General features: G+C 37.9%; 1 protein-coding gene across 7 annotated transcripts in view; it reads right to left on the minus strand.

Annotated features, from left to right (window-relative positions):
* Positions 1 to 10,941, minus strand: part of STAU2 (staufen double-stranded RNA binding protein 2) — a 344,502-nt gene that overhangs the window by 174,284 nt on the left and 159,277 nt on the right. For all 7 annotated transcript variants that reach the window (XM_017851604.1, XM_017851602.1, XM_017851600.1 and 4 more), the window contains one exon: positions 5,820 to 5,951. In XM_017851604.1, the coding sequence (XP_017707093.1) occupies positions 5,820 to 5,951 (132 nt within the window). The remainder of the gene's footprint in view (positions 1 to 5,819; positions 5,952 to 10,941) is intronic.

Raw genomic sequence — 10,941 nt, forward strand, 5'->3', positions numbered from 1 at the left:
CTGGGACTATGAAAAAATGCTCATCATCACTGGCCATCAGAGAAATGCAAATCAAAACCACAATGAGATACCATCTCACACCAGTTAGAATGGCAATCATTAAAAAATCAGGAAACAACAGGTGCTGGAGAGGATGTGAAGAAATAGGAACACTTTTACACTGTTGGTGGAACTGTAAACTAGTTCAACCATTGTGGAAAACAGTGTGTCGATTTCTCAAGGATCCAAAACTAGAAATACCATTTGACCCAGCCATCCCATTACTGGGTATATACCCAAAAGATTATAAGTCATGCTGCTATAAAGACACATGCACACGTATGTTTATTGCGGCACTATTCACAATAGCAAAGACTTGGAATCAACCCAAATGTCCATCAGTGACAGACTGGATTAAGAAAAGATGGCACATATACACCATGGAATACTATGTAGCCATAAAAAAGGATAAGTTCGTGTCCTTTGTAGGGACATGGATGCAGCTGGAAACCGTCATTCTCTGCAAACTATCGCAAGAGCAGAAAACCAAATACCGCATGTTCTCACTCAGAGGTGGGAATTGAACAATGAGATCACTTGGACACAGGAAGGGGAACATCATACACCGGGTCCTATTGTGGGGAGGGGGGAGAAGGGAAGGATAGCATTAGGGGATATACCTAATGTAAATGATGAGTTAATGGGTGCAGCACACCAACATGGCACATGTATACATATGTAACAAACCTGCACGTTGTGCACCTGTACACGAGAACTTAAAGTATAATACAAAATAAAATTTAAAAAAAAAGAAAGAGGAGAAGGAAGTAGGGGGAGGAGGAGAAAAAATGAGAAGAAGGAAGGAAGAGGATAAGAAGGAAAAGAAGAAAAGGTGGAGGAAAAGGAGAAGGAAGAAAAATAGAAGGGAGGAAGAAGGGTGGGGAAAGAGTACAGAGGCAGAGAAGAAAGAAAGGAAGAAACAAAAAAAAATCAAATTTAGATACATCACAGCCAAACTGCTGGAAAATAAAGAAAAGAAATATATTGAAGGCTGAGAAAGGAAAAAAAATACATCAACAAGAACAAGTAAGAATTACAATAGACTTTACACTGAAAATTATGCCTATCGAGACAATGGAGCAAGATCTTTAAAGTACTAAAAGAAACAAGAAACCCAGAATCCTATATTCAGAAAAAAAACAACTTTCAAAAATGAAGGTGATTCATTGGAGGCTTAAAAAAGAAAAAAAAAAAGTGAAATTTTCTGCTACAGCAGTCACTGAAGAGCAGCAGCCATAGTTCTGCATTACCATATGGCCACAGGCCTCAACCAGGGCCCACGGTGAACAAGAATATAAGCAAGCTGAGGCAGGGCTGCCACCCTGGACACCTCATCAAGCACACAAAGCTTGTGTAAGACATCATCTGGGAGGTGTGTGGCTTCCCCTGTAGAAGTGGCATGCCATGAAGCTGCTCAAAGTCTCCAAGGACAAGTGGGTCCTCAAGTTCATTAAGAAAAGAATGAAAACACACATATGCACCAACAGGAAGCAAGAGGAGCTGAGGCAGTATCCTGACTGCCATGAAGAAAGCAGCTGCCAAGAAGGTCTGAGTCCCCCGCCCCACCCCCCGCACTTTGTGTATAATAAAACCTATAAAGAAAAAAAAGAAAGTGAAATAAAGACTTTTTGACAAACAAAAGCTGAGAGAATGCACTGCCTACAGATCTGCTAAAATAAGTAATATTAAAGGAAGTCCTTCAAGCAAGGAAGGGGTATAATACCAGAAAGAAATTTGAATCTACACAAATAAATGAAGGATATTGAGAATAATCAAAATGAGAGTAAATATAAAAGGCATTTTCTGTTGATTTTAATCACTTAAGACAATAACTATTTATGAAGCAAAATTAGTAACAATGAGTTGTAGGGTTTAAAAAATATAGAAAACTAAAATGTATAGCCACAATAGGAGGTCAGAGAAACTTAGAAAAGTAACATATGTGACCACAACAGAGGTCAAAGAAGAAAAAAAGTAAACAGAGTAAATGGAAAAAAAAAGGCAACTAATAAAATGGTGTGTTTAAATACAACAACTCAATAACTTCAGTAAGTACAAATGGTCTAATCACCATAACTAAAGGGCAAAGTTTGTCAAATTAAATTTTAAAGAACAAGACCCAATTATATGCTTTCTAAAAGAAACCAATTTAAAGATAGGCTAAAAGTAAAACACAGGGAAAAAATATCCCATGCAAACACCAGTCAAAATAAAACTGGAGTAGCTATATTAATATCAAACAAAACAGATTTCAGAACAAGGAATAAAAAGAAATATCCAATAAAAGTGGTCAAGTCATCAAAAAGACGTAACACTAATTGTACATATATATAATAACAAAGTTTCAAAATGCATAAAACAAAAACTAATAAAACTGAAAGAAGCAGAAGTAGGAAAATCCAAACTTATAGTTGGAGACTTTAACACTGAACAAAACAAGCAATCATAACAGATATAGGGCCTGAAAGAAGAAATCAAGAGGGAAATCAGACCATATTTTGAGTTGAATGAAAGTAAAAACCCATACAGCGTGTATCCCAGATGTTAAAAAAACAAAAAGAAGAAAACCCAACTTGTCAAAATGTGTAGGACAGAGCTAAATCAGTGCTTAAAGAAAATTCACAGCATTAAATGCTTATATTAGAAAAAGGAAAGTTCTCAGATATATAGCCTAAACTTCCACCTTACAAAATTAGAAATGAACAAAAAAATAAAAACAAAATCCAGTGAAGGATAAAATAAACAGCAGAAATAAAAAAAAACTGAAAATAGAAAAAGAGAAAAATCAATGCAACTAAAACCTAATTGTTTGAAAAGATTTAAAATTTTATAAAACCCCTAGCTAAACTGAACAGAAGAAAAAGAGAAAAGAAATAATCAATATCAGAAATGAAAGTGAATATCATTACAGATTCTGCCACTACTAAAAGAGTAAGGGAATGTTACAGATTCTCCCACGATTAAAAGAAAAAAGGAACGTTACAAACAATTTTATACCAGTAAATTCAACAACTTAGAAGAAATAAACTAATTCTTTGAAAGACAAAAACTACCAAAGTTCAATCAAGCAGAAGTAGGTAACCTAAGTAACCCTATTTATTTTTAAAATCTGAGTTTGTAGTTAAAAAACCTTTCCACAGAGAAAATTCTAAGCCCAAAAGCCCTCAGTGGTAACTTCTACCAAATAATTAAGAAATACCAACCAGGTGCAGTGGCTCACGCCTGTAATCCCAGCACTTTGGGAAGCCAAGGCAGGCAGATCATTTGAGGTCAGTAGAGCAAGACCAGCCCGGCCAACATGGTGAAACCACTTCTTTACTAAAAATACAAAAAATCAGCCAGGTATGGTGGTACACACCTGTAATACCAGCTACTCGGGAGGCTGAGGAGAGAGAATCGCTTGAACCTGGGAGGTGGAGGTTGCAGTGAGCCAAGATCGCACCACTACACTCCAGCCTGGATGACAGAGCTAGATTCTGTCTCAAAAAAACAAACAAAAAAATCCTGTTTTAGCTGGTTTTAAAAATTGCTTTTGCCACACTCATCAAAAGTCATCTTACTGATAAATCAATATATTCAGTCCTTCTCTTATTTGATCTCTCTGCAGCATCTGACCTAGTGGTCATTCTCTATTCCTTTTTGCAGGTGGTCTTTCCTCCTCTTTTTTCCTGTATCTTGAATGCATCTTATCTGCTATTCAAATCTTACCCATTACATTTCTGAAATATCTCTGGAGTCTTTCCTTTCTTCCTCTCTACCTTCACTGTCTCAGTTCAGACCCTCAATATCTCTTACCTAAACAACTCTGGCTGCCTCCTGACTGGCATTGCTGTCTGGTTTCACTCTGCTCAAATCCATGCTCCACATTACTTAACAGAGGTATCTTTTGAAGAATGCAAACCAGATCAATTCACATTCATGTTCAAATCTTATATGCGCATTTCTTCAAACTTTCTACTTCGCATAATAACAGTGACCTCAGCTTCTTTTCCTGACTTCCCAAGTTCATCCTCATGCTCTCTAGGTTCTGGGATACTATAGTTTTGTTATATGGTTAAAATTCCTCACTCCCTGCACTTAAAGAAAGATCACCTCCTTGAGTGCAGAGACCAAGTTTCAGTCATCTTATCAAAATCAGTCATTTTTAAGTGTCTGGCATTTAGTGAGTGTGATGATTAATTTTGTATGTCAACTTGTCTGGGCCACAGTGCCCAGATACTTGGTCAAACATTATTCTGGGTGTTTCTGCAAGAGTGTTTTTGGGTAAGATTTACTTTTAAAGTGGTGAACTAAGCAGATCATGCTCCACAATGTGGGTAGTCCTCATCTAATCAGCTGAAGGCCTGAACAGAACAAAAAGCTGACCTCCCAGGGCAAGTAGGAATTTTCCTGATTCTCCATCCTGTCAGCCTGTCCCATCAGATTTTACACTAGTAAAGCCTCCACAATCACATGGGCCAATTCCTTAATATATATACACAGACAGATACACACATACATACACACACACACACACACACAGAGTGATGGTTCTGTTTCTTTGGAGAACCTGAATTACACAATGGTTATGCAAAAAATGTTTTTCAAATTAATGAAATTAATTAATTAATGCTGGTTTTTTGTTCTACTTTCATTTAATTTACAAATACATGTCTGTGAGGAGATTTATTTTGACATATTTTTATAGATCGCTCACCAGTTTTAAGTCAATATAAATGTGTTAAGTTAAAATAACAAATATACAATGTAAGGACTACAGAAACTGGAACACATGTTAGGTTTCATGTTACAAATACTTTTAAAAGAAGAAAAAGTGTTGACTAGCCAGGTTATAAAAACAGAATTGAAATCTCTAGCAATACCACACAAAGATTTTTTAAAATCATTCAAAAGAATTGCCTAGAAAACAAAAAAGTACATCAAAGTGTCTCTATATATTTTTGTTTCTAACTCTAAACTTTTAAAATGTGTTCCTGTAGAAACTAAAAATATCTTTGAAACAGAATTCTTGTGTGAGAAGATGCTGGTCTAAAGCATATTACTTTTGATAAAAGTAATTAGTAAGCCTGTTTTTTGAGTGTTCACATAAATAAAATGTTTGATAGAAATAATGTCTACAAATCCACAGATAACAAAATGATACTTAATACAAAATGGAAATAAGCCAATTTCTGCCAAGTTATATGCCAAGTTCTGAATTCAGGGTTCTCTGCTTCCCTTGTAACAGATGTAGGTGTTAATGATGTCATTAACTGCTGCAGAAAAAATAGGGAACCATGAACACAGGTCTTGGCAGAAAATAAACACCCTATGAGTTCACCTTTAAATTTAAAGTAAATAGAAAAATTAGTTTATAGAGTGTCTGTCCAATATAGCTCCTGCCCTAAAGGGATAAGTCAGAATCTTTATTTCCAGTGTTTTCAGCTGTATTCCAAAATTAAAGGCTAACAACCTGTGTTCTCAAAAGACACAAATTAAGACTGTGTCTATACGGCAAAAACAACCAATCAACAAGTTAAAAATGTTACATTGGTATTACATAATATATGTACAACCATATGACAAACTTTTTGTATTTTCTAATTGTAAGATTACAAATACTCATTAATATCTCATCTTACTCCGTAAGTATATGTTATTTTGTGGTTGGATCATCTATCTTTGTATTGCCTCAGAAAAGTTAAAATTTACATCTACTTTAATACTACTTAGGATCAAAATTGATTAATGACTTTGATACTATGACAGATAGGATACAGAGATGTAAACTTAACTCTTACCTTCTCAAGTTGATCCTGAAGATTAGTGGATGCTTTATAACCAAGCTGTAACAGCATTGCTTCTGCAGCATTTTTTTTGGCTATCTTTTTATTAGGTCCTGTTCCTGTAGCAACTTCATTGCCTACCTTCACCTGGTAAGATTAAAGGAATAAATTAATGATAAATGTTTTGGTAAACAGGAAGGCCTTACATCATAAAGCAATTCTACTCTCTAGCATTTGAAAATATAGAGTTCAGTCCAAAATAAAAATGGCAACTAAGATAACATTTATGTAATCTTATATGTACATGAAAAAAAATATGAAAAAAATGGTCCTTAAAATATCAATGGAGGATTATCTCATGATGGTAGAATTTTATAGAATTTTTACTTCCATATACATTTATATGCTATTTGTTTTTTTAAACACTAAATTTATATTTATATAAGCAGAAAAATAAAATTTACATTTTAACAGCATTTGTGTTGGTTATGACTACATTTTAGCATTCTTATATTTCAACTGATAGACTGAAAAGGCTGAAATTCATATTGGTGCCATTTAAAATAATGTTCAAATTGCAACATTTATGTAAACATTCAAGTTTACAAAGATTTACATTAAATAGTTCCTGAAGAGAATTAATACACAAGTGTTGCTACAACATTATGATTAAAAACAAAGGCTTCTGGCTGGGCGCAGTGGCTCACACCTGTAATTCCCCTTTGGGAGGCCAAGGCAGGCGGATCACAAGGTCAGGAGTTCGAGATCAGCCTGGCCAATATGGTGAAACCCTGTCTCTACTAAAATTACAAAAATTAGCCGGGTGTGATGGCACACACCTGTAGTCCCAGCTACTCGGGAGGCTGAGGCAGGAGAATCGCTTGAACCTGGTAAGTGGAGGTTGCAGTGAGCCACAATTGCACCACTGCATTCCAGCCTGGGGCCACAGAGCGATACTCCGTCTTTAAAAAAACAAAACAAAACAAAACAAAACAAAACAAAACAACAACAAAAAAAAGCAAAGGCTTCCAAGTCAGATTGGGATATGAAACTCAACTCTATTATTTCCTAGCTGTATGAACTGGTCCAAATTATTTAATATCTCTAAGCCTCAGGCTTTTCATCAGTAAAGCAGGGGTAATACCAACTTCGGTACAGTGTTGCTTCGAAAGGTAAACAAGATAATGTGTGTAAACCACAGCATTTAATCCATCATAATTGCTCAATAAAAAAAGATTTTTATCATTAGAGCTATTCTACAGTTATCTTCTGTGAGCAATTTATACATGTACTTAAATACACATCAACCATACAACTATAAAAAGTAAAGTAGATAGCAAAAAAGAATAGAATTACAAGAAGAAATAGAAAATACACAACTATAGTTGAATTTCTTTTTACACAATGGTCTCAGTAAGTGATTGAAGAAGTAGTTAAATAGTTAATCACAACTTTGGAAATTAAACAATGTAATTCTGGTCAGGTGTGGTGGCTTATACCTATAATCCCAACACTAGGAGGATTGTTTGAGGCCAGGAGTTTGAGATCAACCTGGGCAATGTAGTGAGACCCCATCTTTACAAAAAGAAAAATTTAATTAGCTAGGCAAGATGGCTGTAGTCCCAGCTACTTGGGAGGCTGAGGTGGGAAGATTGCTTGAGCCCAGGAGTTCAGGGCTGCAGTGAACTGTGATCATACCACTGCACTGCACCCTGAGCAACAGAGCAAGACCACACCTCTAAAAAAATTAAAATTAAAAATTAAAAATTTTATAAACAATGTAATTCCAAATTACCTATGGGCAAAAGAAGAAATTCCAGTGAAAACTAGAAAATATTTTAAATAATCCACAGAAATATACCAAAACTTGAAGGACACAGCAAAAGGAGGGTCTAGAAGAAAATGCATAGCCGTAACAGCTTACAGGAGAGGAACAAAGTAATGAGCTAAACATTCACCTCAAGAAGTCACAAACATATCAGCAAAACAAACCCAGAGAAACCAGAATAAAAAGCAAAAAGGAAATACAAAACAAAGTACAATAAAGTTAGAAAAGCCAAAAGTTGATTCCCTAATAAGACTAATAAAATGATAAACCAAAAGTAAGACTGGTCAAGAAAAAAATATGAGTTCTTCTCTGAGATGGGTATTTTTAAAAAAGAAAAGAAGAGGAGAAGGCAAAAATAAATGAAATAATTAAAAAGGGAGATTACCATCGCTTCTGTAGCATTACAAAATAATAAGGATTACTGTGGCCAGGCAGAGTAGCTCACTACCCGTAATCTCGGCACTTTGGGAGGCCAAGGCAGGTGGATTACTTGAGGTCAGGAGTTCAAGGCCAGGTTGGCCAACATGGTGAAACCCTGTCTTATACTAAAAATACAAAAATTAGCTGGGCATGATGGCAGGTGCCTGTAATCCCAGTTACTTGGAAGGCTGATGCAGGAGAATTGCCTGGACCCAGGAGAAAGAGGTTGCAGTGAGCCAAGATCATGCCACTGCACTCCAGCCTGAGCAACAGAGTGAGACTGTCTCGAAAAAAACCAAAACAAACAAAAAACCTTGGAATTATGCCAACATATAAAACTCTAAGTCAAAAGATCAAACTGCACACTTGATCTCTCAAGTGGTCTGTTCTTGGCCCTCTTCCAAGTGTACCTTCCTTTCCTTCCTGTTCTAAAGTTGTTTAATAAACTTTCACTCCTGCTCTAAAACTTGCTTTGGCCTCTCTTTCTGCCTTCTGCCCCCTATTGAGCTCTTTCTTCTGAGGAGGCAATAATCGAGGTTGCAGTAGACCTGTACGGATTTACCACTGGTACCACACTGGTGCCATGTCTCAGATTTCTTCCACCACTAACCCCTTTCTCTCCTTTTCTGCAGTGACAGTGGAGGTCATGCATTGCAAATTGCAGCAACACATAACTAATGGAGCCTGGATCCTTGAGTCACTGCTTGGAGGAGAGCCATCAGGAAGGCCTCCTGAGCTGCCAATGACTGTAAAGTTAGTGAGAAATAAACCTTGATTGTCTTAGGCCATTGAGATGTTAAGTTGGTTTGTTATGGCAGCCAGCAATGTCTTCTTATATCACACAGGGTCTGTCATGCCAGAAATTGCTATCTATTTGCAGCTACTGGTTTGCACTGGAGCCTTCTGAGGGAAAAATGCCACCAGTGTCAGTGGCTTGGTGTTCAGACAACACCGTGGATGACAGCTTGGGTAGGGGGAGATGGGGCTGAATAATGAAAAGTTGTAAAGTGGCCAAATGATCCATTCAGGTGAATCCACTGGGAGGGGAAAATTTCAGTGGGTGTTGTGACTCAGTTTCAGTAACAAGTCCTGGGGGTTCAAGGAAAAGAGCAGTTCTGAAAAAAAAAACCTGATTCTTACTTTTATCATCATAGTTTTAGTACTGCTGGAGAAAGGGATTGTATGGGTAAAAATACAAAGTGCTGCAACACTGTGGTCCCCAGCACCAGTGCAGTGGGGTCCTCCTGTGGGGCAGGTGGTGGATAAACTGTGTACACTGCTAGAAAAGTCAGTGCCAATTCGAGGGAGCTCTGAGTGCCACAAGTGGAAAACAGTGCTGTGGCAGTGGTGGTATAAAAACAGCAGCTTCCAGGAGTACCAAACACTAATGTGACATCATCCCCTAGGGACTTCTAGATTGGAATGAGAAACTTGAGGGGATAAGTGATTTTGCCAGTTATGCTGGTGGGAAGGGGCTATGGAGCTAGTGAACTCGAGTCTGTCCCTGCATGTGACTGCATTTATGTGCATACCAGCTGTAGAGTCCTGGCAATGCCCAGGTACTGTCCACACCAGGCAGCATGAACACATGCAAAGTGAACACAGAACAACCGGGTAGAGAAATACCGAGGGGATTTATAGCAAAGGAAACGTAGGACAGACACTAGCGGACTCATCCTTGTTGCCTGAGCACACCAGAAGATAGATCGTGGCTCTGAAATGTCACAACAATGCCCAGCTGGTGGGGGCCTCTAACTCCCCTTCCTTTCTTCCTTCAAACTGTTTGTCTTTTCAGACTTAGCTGTCAACTCTCTTCCCCTGCCATCTTTCTACAGGAAATCACAGCCCTTATCCAGCACGGGTGTTCTCTTTCTCACCGGTTTTTAGCTGCTTAGAATGTGAACACAAAGGGGGAAATGCAATTTTTAAAAAATACGTGACTGTAACTGATTTATTAATAGCCCATAATGTTGGTAATGGGCAATCTATAAGTCTGTTCTTAAGAATTTATAGGACAAATATTTCAGAGCCATATTAAAGACACCACTCATAAATGCCTGCAAGCCTCAATCTATTAACTTAGGTGGTGGGAGAATATCATTATCTGTAGGAAAACAAACAGAGATCCAGCCCCCAGCTCTGATTTCCTTAGACGCTCCAAAAGGCACACAGTAAGTAAGCAAATTGTATGATATGCCGTAGGCAAAAGTGTCCTGTGCAGAGATATCAGCCATTGGCTTTCTTAACATGTGTGCATGCATTTCAGAAAGGCTTGAGCTTGGGGAAGCATGGTGGTGGGGTCAAGAAGTCTTAGTCGGACTGGGCTCGGTGGTTCGCACCTGTAATCCCAGCACTTTGGGAGGCCAGGGTGTGTGGATCATGTGCAATCAGGAGTTCGAGACCAGCTTGACTAACATGGTGAAACCCTGTCTCTACTGAAAATACAAAAAATTAGGTGGGCGTGGTGGTGGGCACCTGTAATCCCAGCTACTTGAGAGGATGAGGCAGGAGAATCGCTTGAACTCAGGAGGTGGACGCTGCAGTGAGCCGAGATGGCGCCATTGCACTCCAGCCTGGGTAACAAAGCCAGTCTCTGTCTAAGAAGTCTTAGTCGGTGAGGGTATGGCTGGGAAGAGGCAGAATCAGGCCAGGCATTAGAATCTTTTCCCTTTTTTCTTTATTTGTTAATATTCAAAATAATTCTGAATACAAAAGTAAATCATGATCCCAATTGAATATTTAACAAATATTGGCAAATGTTAAAGAACAGGAAAAAAATGTCCCAGCATGCAAGCCACCATGGATAACCTCCTTTTAAATCACTGTTTCTTACAGAGTAGTGGGTAGACCACTTGCATCAGAAGTGCATCAGGGATGAGGCGCGGGGGC

The sequence above is a fragment of the Rhinopithecus bieti genome, unplaced genomic scaffold (assembly GCF_001698545.2).
Source record: "Rhinopithecus bieti isolate Rb0 unplaced genomic scaffold, ASM169854v2 scaffold_32422, whole genome shotgun sequence".
Classification (NCBI taxonomy): Eukaryota; Metazoa; Chordata; class Mammalia; order Primates; family Cercopithecidae; genus Rhinopithecus; species Rhinopithecus bieti.